Source organism: Periplaneta americana, chromosome 5 (genome assembly GCF_040183065.1).
Source record: "Periplaneta americana isolate PAMFEO1 chromosome 5, P.americana_PAMFEO1_priV1, whole genome shotgun sequence".
In the NCBI taxonomy this organism is placed as follows: domain Eukaryota; kingdom Metazoa; phylum Arthropoda; class Insecta; order Blattodea; family Blattidae; genus Periplaneta; species Periplaneta americana.
In genome coordinates, this window is record NC_091121.1 from 125,971,621 (window position 1) to 125,993,497 (window position 21,877).

The following is a 21,877-nucleotide window of genomic DNA, read 5'->3' on the forward strand; positions in this document are numbered from 1 at the left end:
CAAGAAAGAAGATACCTTGGCAATATTTATTGACTTTCAGTTAGCATATGACTCTGTTTGGAGAAATAAATTATTACTAAAACTCCAGAAATTAGGTATCTCCAGCAATATGTTCAGATGGATATCAGAATTCCTTAGTCAAAGATTCATTGCCACTAAATTCAATAACTCACTTTCTAGTTACAGACAAACATATCGAGGTCTACCTCAGGGCGCTGTCCTCAGCACAACTTTATTCAATATTTATATAAATGACTTACCCTCCCTATTAGAGGAATCAAACATGAAAACAGCACTATTTGCAGATGATATAGTTTTGTGGACTTCCGGATCTTACAGACATAGAGACAAAATTCAAAATTCTGCTCTTAAAGCTCTAAATCAACTACATGAATGGAATACATCTAATTTGATGACACTCAATTTAAGCAAAAGTAACTACCAAATATTTTCACTTGGTAAAAAAGAAAGAGAATTCAATATCCAATACAATGGCCAACACCTTCCTAGGACTTATGAATCCAAATATCTTGGAGTTATTTTCGATAGTAAGTTAACATGGAGCAACTATTTGAAATACATTTCTGAAAAAGCTCATAAAAGATTCTCCCTTCTAAAAAGACTAGCAGGAAAGAAATGGGGATGCTCTAGGAATACTTTGAACACTACATACAAAATGTTTATACAGCCAGTGCTGACATACTGCAGAGAAATTTCGATTACTTCACCTTTCATAAACTACATAGAATATGTTCAAAACCAAGCTCTCAGACTCATTACTGGTGGAATCAAAACAACTCCAATAGATTCTATGAGATTCCTCACTAACATTAACAGCATCAAAATGACAATAGAAGAAAAAAGCACTGATTCAATAAGAAAAACTTATCAGATTACCAGGAAACAATTGGCATTCATACAGTCCTCTCTGTAGATTGAAAACTCAAAAAATTTTCATATCCATTGTTCAAGAATTAAAACAGAAAATCAATCTCCCAAATTTAAAAGAAAACTTACAAATTAAACCAAACCCTTTAACTCTAATAAATATAGAATATAATCTAAATTTAACAGAAGAAATACTAAAATCAAAAGTAAACACTGAAATACTGAAAAAATTGTCTTTAGAGACAATTAATATTAGGTACCCTCCACAAAACTGCCTTCATTTATACACCGACGGATCCTTGATCTTCAGAGAACAAGGTGCCGGTGCAGGTGTTACGTGCTGTCTCTTCTCACTTTATAGATCTCTTGGATATGGAACAACAAGTTTTGATGGTGAAATCATTGCAATAAGGGAAAGTCTCAGGAATCTTCTATGCCACATCAATAAATTTAGGAATGCAGTTATATTGTCAGACTCCAAAGCAGCTATTCTATCAATCGTCTCTAAACACACACCTTCATCTCAAACAGCAGAAATAACTAAAATGCTCTCTCAATTAATATCACTCAATAAAAGAATTGTATTCCAATGGATACCATCCCATTGTGGAATCCTGGGAAATGAGAATGCGGATCCTTTAGCAAAGAAGGGCAGCACTGGTACTTACAGACCTGTTACTAAATCTACGTATTACTCTGTGAAAAGATTTATTAAATCTACATACTTAGACTTCAACAAACAAAATTTAATAACTCAATCCCAAGGGAAAAAATGGAACTCTCTGCATCAAAATCCACAGTTAATTCCCGATTTACCACGAAAATCGTCTGTAGCTGCATTTAGATTGGCAACAGGCCATGATTGTTTGGCCAAACACCTGCATAGAATTGGAATATATCAGTCCCCTAACTGTCCATTGTGCAACTCAAACCAAGAAATGCATTCGGAACATCTCAAAATCTGTGCTTCAGTGGCTGGTCATGATAATATCTTTGAAAAATATTGGAGTGCAAGAGGTCAAATGACTTCATTGTCAAATGCCTGGCATTAGAAAACAACAACAACTTTTTTTTTTTTTTTTTTTTTTTTTTTCCCCACATTCACTTTCAACCATTGCAGTCAACTGATCAATAGCCAAACTAATTAACATTTCAGTGGACTCTCTATTTCTTCCTATTAGAGCAGACATGTGGAAACATTTGTATTACGTGCTCATACTACAAGCAATACAAATCCAGCAAGGTTCACTTTCCAGCAAGATCAAGTGCAATGATTGCTCTTACGGAAATGTTGTGTAGGTTTTTGAGAGCACACAGTGCAAGCCCTTCCACATCCCTCTATTACAGCTAAATCTTCTGCAAAAGCCAAACCTGTTATATTAATTAGATTATCACGAAGAGAGTACCCATGTTCAACACATATTTCATGGTCGAAAACGTTTTTGATATATACCACCAATAACGATATTAAACAAAAGTTCAAATTTATGCACCTATTTATTGAAATTGCACTCCATACTATTATTATTATTGTTATTATTATTATTTTTATTATTATTATTATTATTATTATTATTATTATTATTATTACAGTGAAACCTGCCTTTACGGTCACTTCATTTAAATGGCCACCTGGCCAAAAGGCCAATTTTCTCTGGAACCAATTGGATTTTCCATAAGATCAATACAAATTCTCTCTTTATTTAGCGGCCACCTCATGTGCCGGCCAGCGGCCGGGGTCTATTTGGATTTGAATCTGACTATAACGGTCACTGTCCAACAAAAAATCTTTTCACGGGTACTGTCTGACCTATTTTTTCGATGGTTAGAGGACAGGAAGCAATAGCTAAGTGTACAACAGTACACCCTCCATATCTTTGGGGTTAGTTGGTTACTGTTTTATGACTCTTTTGTCACTTTCCACTCCGACCCTGCACAGCTATAAATTCTTACTCGTTTTTTAAGGATTGAAACACGGACATTTTCTATCGAAAATGTCACAGTATGTTTTAGGTAGTTAACCATTCGAATCTTTTTTTTATTTTTTTTTCTCCTCATTCTATCTTTCTCTATATGGATCAGCTTTTACGAATTTTTCTTTTTCTCATTCACTTGATTCAAAGGAACTGTGACGTTAGTTTGAGAGAGAAATCATGTCTAACAATAAATTTAGAGTGGTGTTAAGTTTAGAGGTGAGACGAAAAATGATTGAAGAAAGTGAGAAGGGAATATCTGCGAGAAAAATTGCAGAATATTCAAATGTGGAAGGACACAAGTAAACGGTATAATTAAGAATAAAGATGACATATTAGAAGAATGGGAGGAAGAGAGAATCTGTGTTTAGTAATGTGAATGATTTCGTTTACGAATGGTTCAAGTGTGCGAGGATGAAGAAATTGCAGTAAGTGGGCCTATGATTCAAGAGAAAGCTCTTGAAATTGCCAAAGAACTCAATATAAGAAATTTTGTTGCTAGTAATGGGTGGTTAGAGTGCTACAGAAAACGGCATAACATTGCATTTCGTTCTGTGTCTGGTGAAGGAGGTGACATTGCAACTAATGTTATTGAAGAATGGAAAAAAATAGACTGCCTTCAATTCTTGTGGAATATCAACTCAGAGACATTTACAATGTTGACGAAACAGGTTTTTCTTCAGGTCCCCATCTAACAAAACTTAAGTTTTAAGAAAAAAGAATGTAACGGGGGGAAGTTGGCAAAAGACAGAATAACTCTGCTCTTTTGTTTTAATGCTGTAGGAGAAAAGGAACCACTCTTAATGATAGGGAAATCATTCAATCCGAGATGTTTGAAAAATGTTGACATGGGCTTATTGGAGGTGAAGTGGACTGCCAATAATAAAGCTTGGATGACATCATCATTGTTTGAGAATTAGCTATGCGATTTCAATTCTAAGATTAAACGATAAAATCGCAATGTGATCCGTGAAATTGGTGTTTCTTCCCCCAAATACATCACACCTCCAGTCCCTTGATCAAGGTATTATCCAGTCATTTAAATTGAGGTCCCGCAAGCGAGTTTTGAAAAGGCTAGTTGCAAGAATGGAAGAGGCTGACATTAATATGCATGATTGTTGTATGCGTACAGTCCTAAAAAGTCAGTGAAATTCAGTATTTTCATGCTGATTCATAAAAAAACCCGCAACCTTAATCCAGCGGCCACCTGATAAAACGGCCATTTTACAAGGTAACTTCAGATGGCCCCTTTAGACAGGTTTCACTGTATTATTTTTATTATCATCATTATCACTATTATTATTATTATTATTATTATTATTATTATTATTATTATTATTATTATTATTATTACAGTAGGCCTATTATTTAAGATTTATGGAACGTAACTAGTCTTTATAGAACAGGAGGGGTAACATTAGTAGCAAAAAAACTAGCTAGATATAGAATAGATTTCGTGGGAGTACAAGAGATTAGGTAGATGGGAATGGCATATCACAAATAGGAGATTACTTGTTATATTATGGGGAAGGAAACAATAATCACCAATTAGGAACAGGATTTTTTGTTCATAAAACAACAAAAACAGCAGTAAAAAAGTCGAATTTATCAGTGACAAGTTATCACACTTAGTACTTAAGGGTAGATGGTGCGATATCATAGTTATAAATCCTCATCCCCTACAGAAGAGAAAGACGACCATATAAAGGATAGCTTCTATGAGGAATTGGAACATACTTTTGATCAGTTATCTAGCTATCACATGAAAATTTTATTGGAGAATTTCAACGCTAAAGTAGGACAGGAGGTAATTTTTAAACCAACTATTGGAAAAGAGAGCCTACATGTAACTGGTAATGACAATGGAGTTAGATTAGTCAACTTTGCGACATCAAAAAATGTAATTGTCAAAAGTACAACATTCCCCATAAGGATACACATAAATATACTTCGATTTCTCCAGATGGATTGACACATAACCAAATAGATCACATCTTGATAGATAAACTTGAAACTTGGACTCTCACTTTGAGAGAGGAACAGAGATTAAGGGTGTTTGAGAATAAGGTTCTTAGGAAAATATTTGGGGCTGAGAGGGATGAAGTTACAGGAAAATGGAGAAAGTTATACAACGTAGAACTGCACACATTGTATTCCTCACCTGACATAATTAGGAACATTAAATCCAGACGTTTGAGATGGGCAGGGCTTGTAGCACGTATGGGCGAATCCAGAAATGCATGTAGAATGTTAGTTGGGAGGCCGGAAGGAAAAAGACTTTTGGGGAGGCCGAGACGTAGATGGTAGGATAATATTAAAATGGATTTGAGGGAGGTTGGATATGATGGTAGAGACTGGATTAATCTTGCTCAGATATGTTCCTGGTCTACATTGTCATAAGCTTTCGTGATATCAAGTAATGCTATACATATTTCAGATATCCATTAAATGGACGAATTAATATCTGTCACGGGCAGGGGTCCATATTCTGTCCATAAAGACATAAGGGCACATGCCCTACCCTAACATTCTTGAGGAAAAAGAGGTTTATATTTTGCCGCAATTTATTAAACAAATAACTGTCTGCTAATACTCGGTTCAAATCTATCACGTACACTACGTATTTGTACAAGTTTCACTGTTGCACGGATTTGTGTAACTAAAGAAATGAGCAAACTGTGCATGTGCAGGTACAAAAATTCTTAGGGCAGTCTGAGATTTTGCCCAGCTTTGCTAGTAATGGTGAGGCATGCGCACTGTGTTTCCTGCTTGTCATTGGCTGCTGTGATGGTTTCAGCGCTAGTAACTTAACCTGCATTGGGGTAAGAGCTTTGAACTGTCCATCAGCAGGGTAACCACTGGTAGTACGAATACAGCTCAATAGCATGCTCTAGTAACTGTTGTGTTGATAATAAATTAAAAAAAAAAGCGGGAAGGCAGAAAGCAAACCGCAGTACCAGATTGTTTGTTGTGTTTTTATGGTAGTGATATTTACAGCGACAGCGTTACGTGTGCAGTGAAAATGTGTTAGTCATTTTAAATCCTACTGTTTGTTACGGAATACAGAAAATGAATACAGTCAATTATTTGATTAATAAACCATTCTCAACTCATCCCTTGAATGATAAACTTGTAATTAAAGATCTGGGTAGGCCGAATCCTGATATTAAATTAGAACAGAGTTATTTGGTTAAAGGCAAGGTGGTGAAGAGGTCATTCAACTCGGAAATCTATTCGAAACATGACTGGCTGTGTGGTTGTGAGGTAAAAAATGCGCTATTTTGCTTTCCGTATTTGTTGTTTGGAGGTGACATTTCATGGACTAAAACAAGTGTTACGGATCTGAAACATTTATCTGAAAAAAACTTAAAAAAACATGTTGCCTCTTCAAACCACAAGACTAATGTCATGGATTTGGCCGTACTGGGGATTCAGAATATTGCAAGTCGACTGAGTTCTGCTTACAGTCAGCAAATTGAACTTCACAACAAGAAAGTAAGAGAAAACAGGTATGTGTTGTCTCTGCTTATTAATTGTGTTCGATTCTGTGGTGCTTACGAACATGATGAGTCGGACACTTCAACTAATCCAGGGATTTTTCGTGGACTTGTCGATTTTAGTGCAGAATTGAACAAGTCGCTGAGAACCCATTTAGACAAAGCAACAGTATTTAAAGGAACCTCAAAAACAATCCAAAATGATTTGCTGTATTTTATGCTTCAGGTTTGTCACAAATATATTTCCGAATAAATTAAAGCTGCCAACTTTGTGGTGGTTATAGCAGATGAGACATCTGATGTTTCAAATATTTTTCAGATGGTCCTGGTATATCGTTAGGTTTGTAAATGATAATGTTGTAAAAGATTTTGGCATTTTCTGAACCCGTCCAATCCTGATGCAGAGTCCCTCTCTGCCTGCATTTTGAAAAAGTTAATGCTCAATTAAGAGACACTCCACATAAGTTAATTTCACAAAGTTACAAAGGAGCTGCGGTTTTGAGTGGAAAAGAACGGGGTGTCCAAAGACGAGTAAGACAGCATTATCTTCAAGCATTTTATATGCATTGTCATGCTCATCAACTTAATTTGGTCATGTCTCACACGGCTACAACAAACTGTGGTGTGTGCATATTTTTTTCTAATATGGAAGGAATAAGTACAATCTTTTCAAAATCACCACAGAGAACAAAGGTTCTGGATGGGGTGGTTGGTCGTCGTCACAGTCTAGTATATACAGTCACGAAGCTTGGGATGATGTTTTGCAATTCTCGCGATAGTTGCTAGCCACTTGGAGCGCTGTGAGTACTAGGAACAATACTCTGTGCCATAGCCATCATGATCTAATACAGACCATAAGGCAGACCATGTAACTTGCTTAACCCGATTACGAAGGACGGCGTTTCAACCATATAAATTAGTTGGAATGCATAAACAGTAACATATGTTTCTCTAAAATGTAGTGTAGTTCCATTAATAAAATTTAAAACAATGATTATGAGACACTTCAGACACAATTCACTTGCGAGTTAAGATGTGATATTATTTATGGTGTGAAAACTACGTTGTTCGTATGTGTAATACCTGCCTTTATTTCGATTAAATATTGCGAAATTCTTGTACATTCATTTATGCACGATTAAATAATTTTCAATTGCACCACACGAATATTTAGATATGTTGAAATTATAGGTTATGTTTACTGTACCAGTTGCCTCTTTCTGTCTAAATTTAGTGATCTCCAATGCCTTGCCATTCATATGAAAATTATAGGTTATGTTTACAATATTTAAATTATATTCCTAAATTCGCAATCATACAATGTAATTAAGCATAATGTCATGTATGATACCCCGGACATTCAATTTGTCTGTATTTTAATACTACAACTGAGTACTGAATTATTGTATTTATCTACTACTTAAGAGACGAAGTAACACAATTGCTGTTGTTGTTGTTGTTTTCTAATGCCAGGCTTTTGACAATAAAGTCATTTGACCTCTTGCACTCCAATATTTTTCAAAGATTTTATCATGACCAGCCCTGTAGCACAGATTTTGAGGTGTTCCGAATCCATTTCTTGGTTTGAGTTGCACAATGGACAGTTAGGGGACTGATATATTCCAATTCTATGCAGGTGTTTGGCCAAACAATCATGGCCTGTTGCCAATCTAAATGCAGCTACAGACGATTTTCGTAGTAAATCGGGAATTAACTGTGGATTTTGATGCAGAGAGTTCCATTTTTTCCCTTGGGATTGAGTTATCAAATTTTGTTTGTTGAAGTCTAAGTATGTAGATTTAATAAATCTCTTCACAGAGTAATACGTAGATTTAGTAACAGGTCTGTAAGTAGCAGTGCTGCCCTTCTTTGCTAAAGCATCCGCATTCTCGTTTCCCAGGATACCACAATGGGATGGTATCCATTGGAATACAATTCTTTTATTGAGTGATATTAATTGAGAGAGCATTTTAGTTATTTCTGCTGTTTGAGATGAAGGTGTGTGTCTAGAGACGATTGATAGAATAGCTGCTTTGGAGTCTGATAATATAACTGCATTCCTAAATTTATTGATGTGGCATAGAAGATTCCTGAGACATTCACTTATTGCAATGATTTCACCATCAAAACTTGTTGTTCCATATCCAAGAGATCTAAAAAGTGAGAAGAGACAGCACGTAACACCTGCACCGGCACCTTGTTCTCTGGAGATCAAGGATCCGTCGGTGTATAAATGAAGCCAGTTTTGTGGAGGGTACGTACATTAACTTCATAAGAGTGGTATGGTAAATGTTTTGTCTAAAATTAAGGAAGGTAGATGTGCTAAATTGAAATCACAATATAAATTCTTTTTTATTAAACCGCAAAATAGCTTCAATTCTAAACTTAAAATGTTGACGCGAACAGATTATGTTAACATGTAAAATTCTCTTCACATTAAAATAACACAGTTTTGTAATTATTTCTGCAACATATTATGCAACAAGAAGTAAACGGATCTTATGGACACATTACACTAAATAAAGCTTAGCTATGATATGCAGTAAAGTTATAATATAATATTTCACTGAGCTCCATACACTGAAATAGAAAACCCGAACAAACATTACGGCCTGGTCTAGATCGAGAAGGCATTGACTGTGCCAGATTTCGCATTATTGTGAAAAGCTATGTAAACTGTGAAATGTTCATTATTGGTTGTAATAACTGTAAATGGCTAAAATAGAATAATTTTAATAATAATATGGGACAAGGAGACGTTTGTAGTACTATAAATTGTAAGAAAAATAGGTTAGAGTTATCCTTCTTCCGAAAGATCCAGGAAGGTGAGTTTATAGAATATAATATATATTTTATGAAAATAATATATAAACCTTATGTATTTCATATTTCAATAGTGGAAGGAAGGTGTTAATTTTTTCAAAAGAACACGATATGGAAAGTACAATACATTTTATCGTCTGTTAGGGAAAGAGTCTGTGATGAGGCGATAGTAGTGATCCTGGTGGTGATCACCTATCTATGTTTGCATATTTAGTAAGTATTCAGTTTCGTGACTGTATATATTAGACTGTGGTCGACGTCTTCAAAGGCAGCTCCTACAAGATGGAATTTTCATTCGCAGGTTGTTCTTACTGTTTATGAATACCATAAAGAGTTAATAGAATGCATGGATGAAATTCAATCGCGGAATGACATTAAGCAGCTTTCCACTATTTCACAAGCTAGTGGGTTGAAGTTAATTTTGTCGGATGAAGAATTCTGGCTTCATTTCTTTTATAGAATTATGCCACACGTTGACATTCTGTTCAACCAAATACAGAAGAGAGTAACGGATCCTGTTCAAGTGAAAGAACACATAAACGTTTTTGAGAATCACATCAAGATGACAAGGGACAATATAGAGAGATCTGCAGGGGTGAAAGAAGGAAATGGGATGTCCAGAAAACAAAACCACGAAGAAATGTCCGGAAATAGGTTGCGTGAAGCAAGGGAGGTTTGTGATGTTATAATCACACAAACAAGTGAAAGATTCAGTTTCACTGGCCATCTCAGCACTTCCAACTTATTCATATCGGAAATGTTTCCAGAGTACTGTATATTATTTCCAACGATACACCTCATATCAACTGTAGAAGCTTTCCCCTTTCTGGATCAAAAGAAACTAGAATCTGAGCTTGGAGTGGTGTACAGAAGGGAAAAGTTCAGATCCATGTCTGGTGCAATTCCAATGTTGAAATTTATAGTAAATACAAATACCATCAGCATATTTGAAGAAACCGTGAAACTGCTACAAATAATAATAATTCCAATGTCAACATCTAAAGCAGAAAGATGTTTTTCAACTCTAAAAAGTATAAAGACATTTTTGCCCAAAACGATGCATCAAGACAGATTATCTTCCCTAGCCATACTGTCAACAGAACGAAATCTGGTCATGGACATATCTGATTTCAATAATAAAGTAATTGACATGTTTGTCGCAATGAAAGATAGAAGATTGGACTTTATCTACAAAATGTGACAAGACAAAGTGTAAATGTAAATAAGTTAAACTGCGAAATATAAATAAGTGTTCATATATGTATAGTGAGACTAAGAAGTGTACTTTTATAGTGAAAATAGTGTACCGGTACATAAAATGTCTTCAACATCACACACAACCAACTTGAGCAGCAACAACACAGCACATACTGATGACGACGACGACGACGACGACGACAACAACAAGCAGCATTACGTAAGTAATTTTTTGTGCACCACCTAGTTCGAAAATCACGAGCCGCCACTGGTTACGGGTGTGTTATAGTCGCGACGCTGTTACTTCCGGCGTGACTCCGCCTCTTTGCTTACGTCTTAGAAAGTGAAGGCTCTATAAAGTCTAGGTAGGTAGTATCGTTCGCCATTTTTGTTCTTTCGTTGCAAAGCTACCGGAAGAGGGATCTATTTGCCACACTGTTAAACATTATCATGTCGTAGCTCCTATGATAATAAATCAAGCGCACTGTAATTCAGCAAATAATTGAGTGGCAAATAACATCCTCGTGTGCTTTCTGCGAACGCCAATGAAAGAGCCAAAATGGCGGGCGATTATATTAAGTATTTACCGAGCCTTCTTTATCTTCATCAGTGAATCACAAGACGCACACGTTTAAATGTAGCCGACCTATAACGTGATTGGCTGCCGGAAATAAGAGCAACGGGACTACAGTAAAGTGTATCTGATGACCAGGAATTTCTATGTATTCACAAAGATGTTGACCCAGAATTTTCTCTGTAACTTTCCTAATTACTGAAAATATTGATATTGTTCTCCAATTACAAAATATTTTGTTTTGATCACCTCCCTTATGAAGTACGATATTTTTGTTTACCAGCATAAATATAAAATCAATAAATACATTATTATCACAGCTGTCTCAAGAATTAATTAAAAATGAACAAATTACTAATACAGAAGTGTTCTTACTGAATGTTGGTTGCAGATATTTGCGTCTCCATTTTGCCCTTTGAGACACGTAGTACATCCAACTTCCATAGTTACAGTATACATCATGCCAGCTACTACCTAACAGAAAAATACAAATGAATATAAATGCCTTATGATTACCAAAGTTTGTCATTATATGATTTATAGTTATATTAAATAGTTGTAAAGTGTCAAACTATCAAGAAATCTGAGCAGAAATGATGTGTCAAGTAATGTAATATATAATTACTAAGTCATTTAGATATTGCAAGTCATATGATGCCACGAAGTTCAATAATTAAAAGAATAAAATAAATAATTATGTGAGTAAATTAAAATTGCTTAACATTAAAGTTAATAAAGAGGAAGCTAAATTTTGAATAATTTCAAGGGGCCGGGTATTGATCCCGGGACCCTTTGCTTAGTGCACGATTGTTCTACCGACTTGAATTGTGGTTGTCTATTAACTTACCTACAGTGACATATATTGCCTAAACAAAAGTTAACTTCGCAAATCTGGTTTTCAAGTATAACTCCCTGTGAAGCAGACTTGAATAATTTCAAGGGAAAAATTGTTCCGGGGCTGGGTTCTGATCCCGGGAACCTTTGCTTAACACACAAATGCTCTGCTGACTGAGGTACCCAGGAACTACACCCGACACCGTCTCAATTTTTCTCTTTATATCCACACACCTCAAGTGGGCTGTCAAGGTGCCAGAAACCCAACTTTGAGTGCACACAAACTCTGTGTAACTTGAATTGTGGTTTTCCCTTAAAATTATTCACGTCTGCTTCACAGGGAGCTATACCTGAAAGCCAAATTTGCATAATACAATATATGTCACTGTAGGTAAGTTAATAGACAACCACAATTCAAGTCGGTAGAACAATCGTGTGCTAAGCAAAGGGTCCCGGGATCAATACCCGGCCCCTTGAAATTATTCAAAATTTAGCTTCCTCTTTATTACTAAATAAATGTTACGTTATTATTCCTTTTAATGTATGGGCTTTGATTTCCTAGCAAACACATCACTTCTTTAGCCCATTTATTAGAGAAAAAAAAAATATATATATATATATATATATATATTTTATACAAGCTGAAGAAGGAAACTCGCTGAAGGACAGCAGTAACGAAAAGTATCTTTATAATTTTTGTTCAAGATTTGTTTCAACTGAACACATTTTAACTGAAATATGAACTTGTGTTTTCGTTCATTTAACTTTAATATGTATACACCAGATGGTTCGGCTTTCTAATATTAAGACGAAGATGTAAGCACAATTTGAGTCACAATTCTGACTGACGGTGGCATTAAGAATTAGGTGAAGAAAAGCGGAAATTGTAAGGGAACTGTTAAAAGTAAAATTGCGCAAAATATCATTAACTGTCTATTGTATCATTCTGAGTATATCACATAAGAAAATTTACTTTAGTTTAATCTATTTTCGTAGAATGCTTCTTTTATGTTGCAATCAATCTGATTCTGTTGCTGTTGACTTACGCAGATGAAGGTCATTAGTGTATGAAAGTTGTGAAATTATTTTTAACAAAATACATTACATCTAAAGAAAATTAATAACAATATTCCGTCATTGTGGTTTTGTGGTCTATTGCAATTGAAAGGTGAAATACACAGTTAAATGTAAACTAAATGAAGTCAGGAAATATCTCATTCTAAAAATCATCACTTTATTATTTTAAAAAAGTGAGGATCAGAAAGAATATCTGGAATACCTGTTTTCTTGCTTCAATTATTCTCACAATTTCTTGCGTGCAAGCAGAATTGGATTGACTGTTAATGTGATTGAGACCAATATTCGCCATCTCCTGAATTACAGGATCACTGACATTTGCTGGTGACAAACCACCTGGAATTTGTCTCTTCACACGACTTGTGGGTAATTCCTGGAAATAAGTACACACATTAAAGTTGGTGTTTTACAAATAAGGAAGTAAATGTAAAATAAAAGTAAAAGAATAGCAGAATCCCAAAGGATAATAATTATTTTAATTTATTAACATTGTTAATAGCAGTCATAATAAATTAAATACTGAAGAGTTAAAAATAAATTATCACATTTTAAAAAATTCAGGGTTCATCAACGATGTATTAGTGGTTCCCAAACTTTTTTAAGGTGTGACCCATTTTTCGAAGAGACTTTTATATGCGACCCTCCCCCCCCCCCCACTACTATATCATACCAGTACTTAAGCCCGTTCGAAAAATAGAATTCCCTGTAAAATCGAAAACAGTAATTCAGTACAAGGTGTACATTGGAACAACTGCCAAGACACAATAAATCCTTGTGTAGTATACTGTATTTCAAAGAAGGTACAGAAATTCGTCACGAAAGTATTGTTGTCATCTCAGAAAGCATGAAACATGACACTGATTTCGTTCACTTTTTTTCAATAAGAAGCAATCAATTTCTTAAAGCAAGAATGCAACGTTATGAGAAAAATGATCTACTTTTCCGATGGATCAAGTTCGCAATACAAAAACAAAAGGAATTTTTAAAATATCTGCTTATACAAGGTGCGGCAAAGGAATCGGACGGTTTTAGAAGGCTATTTACTAAGGAACATGAGGGGTTATGGATATTGATCGATCGTCGTTTTTCAGCATTTTTTATGCCATTTTGTGTAGTCATGGAAGTATGGAGCTCGGAGCATCCTATTTTCGTTATCGTGACATTTTTCAAGAATGGTGATACAGTTGTGAAAACCCAGCGTGTCTTTCATCTCCAATTTAATGTTGGCCGCCATGAAGCCGTACCTGCTCACAATACCATATTGAGACAGATAAGAAACTTTCGATTATCATCATCTGCTTGCAAGAAGAATATAGCATGCGACTTTCAGAACGTTTTGTGCGCTGAATATTGCATTCAGATCTTAAGTTTCATCCATATAAACTTATGATTGTTCAGCAATTGAATGAGGGAGACTTGTCCAATGCAGGGCATCCATCGAGAGATGATGAAAATTTTGGCTGACGAAGTTATGTTCATGAGTAACGAGGCACATTTCCATTTAAATGGTTATGTTAATAAGCAGAACTTTAGATACTGGGCCCTCGAAAATCCTAACGAACTACACAAGCATCCACTTCACTGTGCAAAGGTTGCAGTTTGGTGTGCTGTGCCTAGATACTGGTCAGAGGCCCGTATTTTTTTGGAGAACGGGAACACTGTAACAGTGTATAGTGAATGCTACGTCGAAATGCTGAGGACATTTCTTCAACCAGAACTGCGTAGGCATCTACGTGGGATTGTATGGTTTTAGCAAGATGTTGTCATGGCTCATACGGCAGAAAATTCAATGACAGTTCTGCGCCATATGTTTCCAGGGCACATCATTTCTCGGCGTGGCGACATTCCCTGGCCTCCCCACTCGCCTGATCTTACCGTCTGTGACTACTTTCTATGGGGTTACCTGATGTCCAAAGTGTACGTACACAGGTCCCAAACAACTGATGACCTGAAGATTGCCATTGCCCAGGCAATCGTCAACATTGATGGCGAAATGTTGGAAAGAGCGACACGCAACTTCAGGGAGAGACTTGAAGAGTGCATAGAGAGAGACGGACACCATTTGAAGGACATCATTTTCAAAAGAAATCTAAATGTATGTCAACAAAATGGCATACACAGCCAGCTTTTTTTGGCAGTAATAGATTTGTTCTAATAGACATAACTACTGAGTTATTTCCATTTGAAAATCGTCCGATTTCTCTGCCGCACCTTCTTTGAAAACCATTATGAAATTAGCGCTGAAAGGCACTTCTTTGCAATGTCGCATGGTAAAGGTCCATGTGATAGCATTGGAGGAGGCTGCTATTACACTATCAAAGTTCTTTGACAACGAATATGATAAAATATTTTATCGAAGATCTTTGATAAAAGAAAGGATTTTATCAAAGATAACCTAAAATTAGGAACAAAAGCTCACCTAACACTTGTTCCACAATAGTTAACACGTGTTTCGAGGATTTGTTGATATTAATATTTACGGGTTAAGTTTATGATTTGTTAATACTAATATTTACGCGTTAAGTTTATGATTTGTTAATATTAATATTTACGCCTTAAGTTTATAACACCATGAATGAAGAACAGTATTATGCTTGTTTGCTACAAATAGTTTAATTATTACATAAGCATTTTACAGAAAAAGAAACGCCTGTGGGTTAAACTGTGGATTGCAAAACGTGATAACAGAGGTATCCATCAGAACTTATTGAAAGAGCTACAATGCGAGGACTTGGGAAGTTATACAAATTATTGTGATAGTAACAGTCCAGTTATATTTGTGTTCCGCCATATTTGCTTCAAGGTATAGAAATCTTTTATCAAAGATAACAAGATGCACTTACATTTTAAAAAAGATCTTTTATCGAAAAAAAAAACTTTTATAAAAGAAAACCCATTACACTGTCATATATTTTAAAATATATATTTTATAAAAGTTCTTTGTCAAAGAACTTTGACAGTGTGATAGCAGCCGAATTGTTAAAACACGTGCTATGAGAGCCAGCCTACAACCCGGTCAAGATCCTATAACAACACCAAAAAAACTGTTTGATTGGGCACAAAAAACTTTTCTAACATGTCATTTATGTTTTGTCCCCTGAATGAGCACAAAAACCACACTGAAAATTTGCAGGCCAGATATCAAAATCTAAAACCAATAATTGGTACATTAAAATTACATTTTTTCATTCCGTTGTCAAAAACTGAAGCTTTAGTAAAACAATTTTCTTTTGAGAAAGAAGGTAGGCGAGTGAAAATTTAAAGTCTAGTGTGAATGAAAACAGATGTTTAAAATGCAGAATGTACAAATATTTGAAGATATCATAAGGAAGGAGAATGGACCTTATATACAAATAAGCTATAGAGGTGAGATTTTATTTGCTAGCATGAAAATAATGTTGTAAATTGTTCCATTAATTATTTTCTGCTCATAATTATGAAGTAAAAACGCATTTTGTTATTTACTCGTATTTTGACAGTATTCGAAAGATGTGAAGCAATTTACTCATCGCTTGTCCGATAAAATTGTCTCATTTTGATACCTGTGATGTTGTTCTTCTCAATACTGTAAATTATTGAATTAAGGCGCTACCCCAACATTTGTTTAAAGCAGTGGTTTCCAAACTTTCTGAAGCCGCGATCCACTTTTGGGCGAGATTTCAATTTGCGATCCTCGTACCCTCACTGCAGTACCAGTGCTTGACTCTATTTCAAAAATAGAAATCCCTGTAAAATTTGAACAACTGTAAGCAATATTTTCTTGCGTATTTTCCGAAAAAAAAAAAACTCAAAACAATCACGACAGTCATGGATGGATACTAAATCCGTTGCGTTCAACTGGCTGAAATTCTAAAAAAAATATGTAGGATAAATATGAGGGGATGTTGAAACTATAGCCTTTTTCGCAGAGCTTGACTAGTTTTGCATGAACATAATATCTCGAGCTTGCAAAAGAAGCTCTTATATTTTTATAACATTTGCAACACCTCATAATTCATGGCAATTAAGTATCTTGTCTATGATTGCCATCAAAACAAAAGCGAGAAACCTCAAATTTGAAAATGATATCACTGTGTGTTTATCCAATACATAGTCCAGATTTGAGAGGCTACGTTCTGAAAAACAGGCACAGTTATCAAATTAATTATTTTTACTTTATTATTGCTGAGACTTTTTTAATTTTTATATTCAAAGTTGTTTAGGTTTATAAATGCAAAATAATTGTATGTTAATAAGGCGTTCTTTTTATTTTGTAAATCATCTCGCGAGCCCCATCACTCTTTACACGACCCCCACTTTGGGAACCACTGGCTTAAAGTAAGTGTGGAGGTCACCTTCTGTTTCTTAAAACAATGCTTTTTTAGTAGCTTCCCTAGGTTCCACAGTCACTGACCGCCACTGCAGTGTTCATTGATTTTATGAATTACATTAAAGGTGATATGTTACAGATGTATGAACACTACTCATTAGTGTTCATACAACTGTAACATATCACCTTTAATGTATTTCATTGTGATTTATATTTGGACATGGGATTCACTGAGTTTGCTGATGAACGTCCACAGTGTGTGATATGTAACAAAGTTTTTCCCAATAGTTCTATGTTCCCTGCCAAGCTTAGACGGCATTTCTCAATTCAAAAATTCACAAATAAAACTGCAGACTACTTCGATAGAAAAAGTGACGAACTCCATGCAGTTCAGACAAAATTTTACCTCGTGTAAAAACAAACAACGAGAAAGCACTGAAAACGTCGTACTTGGTTAGTCATGACCAGACTCTTGGTGGTAAACCTCACCCTTGCTGAAACTCTTATGAAACCACTATTAGTGGAGGTAGTGAAGTGCATGGTGGACGAGAAAACTGTAAACTTGATTTCCAGTGTGTCCTTATCAAATAACACTGCATAATCGAATCCAGAATCTATGAAAAGACGTAAAAAATATCATGATTTCCCGTATCAGTTAAACGAAATTTTCGTTACAACTTGACAAATCCACGGTCTTTGCCAGATTAGCTATGTTAATGATGTTTGTGCGGTATGAATTTTCGGGTTCTTTCATGAAATATTTGTTCTGCAGCCATTGCCATCCTCTACAAGCAGTACTGAAATTTTTTCTTCTTCATTGAAAACTCGATACTGTGGGACAATTGCATTGACGTGTGCACAGATGGTGCAAAGGCCATGGCAGGTCCCGTTGCTGCCGCTGTTACAAGGATCAAGAAAGTTTTAAAAACTGAACAAGTAGTCACTGTGTACTACACCAACACACCCTCATAACGAAAAAATGCCAGCATTATTAAAGCAGGTACTAGACAATGACATCAAAATGATAAACTTTGTTAAGGTACGACCTTCGCAGTGTAGACTACTTAAAATCCCGTTTTAAGATATGGGTAGTATACACAAGTCATTGTTAGTAATATTTATTTATTTATTTATTTATTTATTTCATCAATCATTGTTCACGTCATGGCGGATTAGACGTGTGTTAGTAATATTACACACAGAAGTGCGATGGTTGTCGCGCGGTAAAGCGTTGTCCCGATTACATGAACTTCGAACGGAAGTTTCTTCACTTTTGAATTACCAGAACAGTTTGCTGGCAGATTATTTGAATGATCAGGAATGGTTATACAAATTATGTTAATTGGCAGACATTTTTCAAAAATGAACTCAGCACATACATACAGTGAGTAACAAAAATATTCGGACATCCGTCAACTAACAATTATATAAATATATAAAAGTAAGCTTTTCTTATTTTTTCCCTAAAAGTATCCCATTTCATATAAACATTTTCAACAGAACAATTCTAATTAACTTAATTTTCTTCTAATTATTAAAACATAAAGGAAAACATTTGATTTCTAATACTAACAAAAATATTCGGACACTTTTTGAAAACAAAGAATACTATTCCAGCTTGTTATTATTAGTACCTTGTAGGACCACCCTTCTGTTTAATAACCTCTTTCAGTCGGCATCGCATGCTATGTACTAATTTTTTTGTTATGTCTATAGGAATTTTCACCCATTCTTCTTGAAGTCTTGCTTTCACCTCTTCTTTAGAAGAAATAGGCCTTGATCGAACCCTCCTGTCAAGTTCTTCCGATAAATGTTCAATAGGTTCAAATCCGGTGATTGTGGAGGAGGATGAAGCACTTTAGGGAATTTGTAGAGCAGATATTCTTGTACAATATAGGAGTTATGCTTGGGATCATTGTTCTGGTAAAACATAAACTCCTTTTCAATCCCAAGCTTTTCTGCACTTTTCACTAAATTATGTTGCAGGAGGTGTAGGTAGTCTTCCTTCTTCATGATATCCTCGATGAACACCAATTCACCAACCCCAGAAGCTGACATGCACTCCCATATCATCATATTTCCTCCACCGTGTTTAACAGTAGCTCGCAAATTCTTGGTTTTCATTTTCTCCTTAGGCTTTCTCCAGACCATTTGTCTACCATCGCTGCCAAAAACATTGAATTGCTCACATCAGAAAAAAGAGCCTTTTTCCACCAATCTTCGCCTTTATTTTCATATTCCTTAGCAAACTGAAGTCGTTTATGTCTGTTCCTTTCACAAACATAGGCTTTATTCGTGCTATTCTTCTGTTGTAGCCCCATTTATGTATTGCTCTTCTAATTGTTTGGGCATGCACTTTTTTACCCATAGCCAATTCAATTTCAGAAGCTAACTTCGCTTATACGAGGGTTCTTTTTAATCTGTCTGATAATAAGAGATTCTTCTCTGTCTGTGAGGATTTTTCGGCGACCTGTTTGCTTTCTCAGCTCTATTCTGTTCTCGTTTTTATATCTGAGAATTATGTCAGACACTGTACTTCTCTTCATCTGCAATGTTTCGAATGGTTTTCCCTTTTTCGTGATGGAATATCACTAACTGCCTCTGATTAAATGTTTTTTGCTTACCTTTACGCCCGATTTTGTGTTCCGTCTTGCTCAAACGACAGCACAAGTAAGGCTAAATAGGCTCGCATATTATTGAAACACGGTACCTCCACCTATGTGTAATGTAAGTCATCAACAGGGCTGTACAGAATAGGACCAACAGGACTGTCCGAATATTTTTGTTACGCAGTAAATTGCATATTTGTTTATTTTTATATAAATATATTAACATACCATTTCATTAGCAAGCCCTTTTTATGTCCATGTTATGCAAATTGGTTTCTTTGACGTAACCACAAGCATAATTTCTGCGTTTTTGCTAACATGTTTAGTAACATACACATAAACATTTGGAATATTAAGTGTCTGAATAATTCTGTTATTCACTGTACAAGGTAAACGGAAGACTATATTCGATGCTGATGACGAAATTGTCGCACTGAAGAAAAAGATAGTGTTCTACAAAGAAAGTGTCCACAATAAGGATCTTACGTTTCTCATTGACTTCAAACTTTATAGAAGAAAATAATATAACAATGAATGTCTCATTCATAGCAATAATGAAAGAACACCAAGACAATTTGCTTCAAAATATGAATTCATACTTTCCAAGGGACACTCAGGAATCGATTCTAAAGAAATATGAGTGGATTGTAGATCCATTTCCAGTGATGTCAAAATCAGCAGTCCTCACTGCTTCAGATATGAGGTCCTTACAGACATGGTTTCGAACAGCCACTGTCAGGCATAATTTAAAAGCAAACCATTTCCCGAATTTTGGGCTAAGTTAGGGGAAGATCTTTTGATATTAAGTTCAAAAGCTAAATTTCTCTCACTGCCTTTTGATACTGTGTACCTCAATGAAACGACCTTTTCAAGGTACACGGCTAAAAAAACAAAATATCGAAATTGTTTGGACACAGAAGACGACATACGTCTTCAACTGACTTCTATGACACTGGACACTGACAAACTCTGTCGCAAGAAACAGGCACATTCTTCACATTAACTTCGGGTGTACATGTAACATTGTAACATTTTTTAAATATCTTACGGGGAGTCTGTACTGCCTATCCCAGCAATGTAAATTTCATCTAATTTAGGCGCACTTTTCTCAGGACTTACATAAGATACACATTTGAAAATTTTAGGGGTTATTCTTTAAGTATTATTGTATGTTACAGGCTAAAATTACGGTCTTTATCTTTTATTACTCTGCTTTACATTGCTGGGATGGCAGTACAGACTCCCCTTAACTACTTGTTAATACCATTTTGTAGATTTAAATAAATTATATCCAGTACTTTTTTACTATTGTTTCCTTTATTATATATATATATATATATATATATATATATATATATATATATATATATATATATATATATATACTTCCGTTTATGTATCGTGTGAAATATGCATCACAGAACGTAGACAGATAAAACTAAAAAGTAAACATTTCTTAGGGCTCCATGAGAAACTTTTGCTTCAAAAAGGGCTCCATGGCTGAAAAAGTTTGGGAACCGCTGTTCTAGAGTATGCCATTAGTAAGGTCCAGGATAACAGAGAGTGTTTGGAATTGAACGGGTTACATCAGCTTGTCTATGCACATGACGTGAATATGTTAGGAGAAAATCCACAAACGATTAGGGAAAATACAGGAATTTTACTTGAAGCAAATAAATAGACAGGTTTGGAAGTAAATTCCGAAAAGACAAAGTATATGATTATGTCTCGTGATGAGAATATTATACGAAATGGAAATATAAAAATTGGAAATTTATCCTTTGAAGAGGTGGAAAAATTCAAATACCTGGGAGCAACAGTAACAAATATAAATGATACTAGGGAGGAAATTAAACACAGAATAAATATATGGAAAATGCATGTTATTATTCGGTTCAGAAGATATTTTATCATCCACTCTGCTGTCAAAAAATCTGAAAGTTAGAATTTATACAACAGTTATATTACCGGTTGTTCTTTATGGTTGTGAAACTTGGACTCTCACTTGGAGACAGGTATATAGGGCAAAGGTGTTTGATAATAAGGTGCTTAGGAAAATATTTGGGGCTAAGAGGGATGAAGTTACAGGAGAATGG

At 35.2% G+C, this 21,877-nt stretch overlaps 1 protein-coding gene across 10 annotated transcripts in view; it reads right to left on the reverse strand.

Moving 5' to 3' along the window:
• Positions 1 to 21,877, reverse strand: part of LOC138700159 (uncharacterized) — a 356,318-nt gene that overhangs the window by 218,599 nt on the left and 115,842 nt on the right. For all 10 annotated transcript variants that reach the window (XR_011332264.1, XR_011332263.1, XM_069826557.1 and 7 more), the window contains exons 14-15: positions 13,066 to 13,236; positions 11,328 to 11,426 (exon numbers count right to left, since the gene is read on the reverse strand). Coding sequence is in view for 8 of the 10 variants with exons in the window: in XM_069826557.1 (XP_069682658.1) it covers positions 11,328 to 11,426; positions 13,066 to 13,236 (270 nt within the window). In the remaining 2 variants the exon portion in view is untranslated. The remainder of the gene's footprint in view (positions 1 to 11,327; positions 11,427 to 13,065; positions 13,237 to 21,877) is intronic.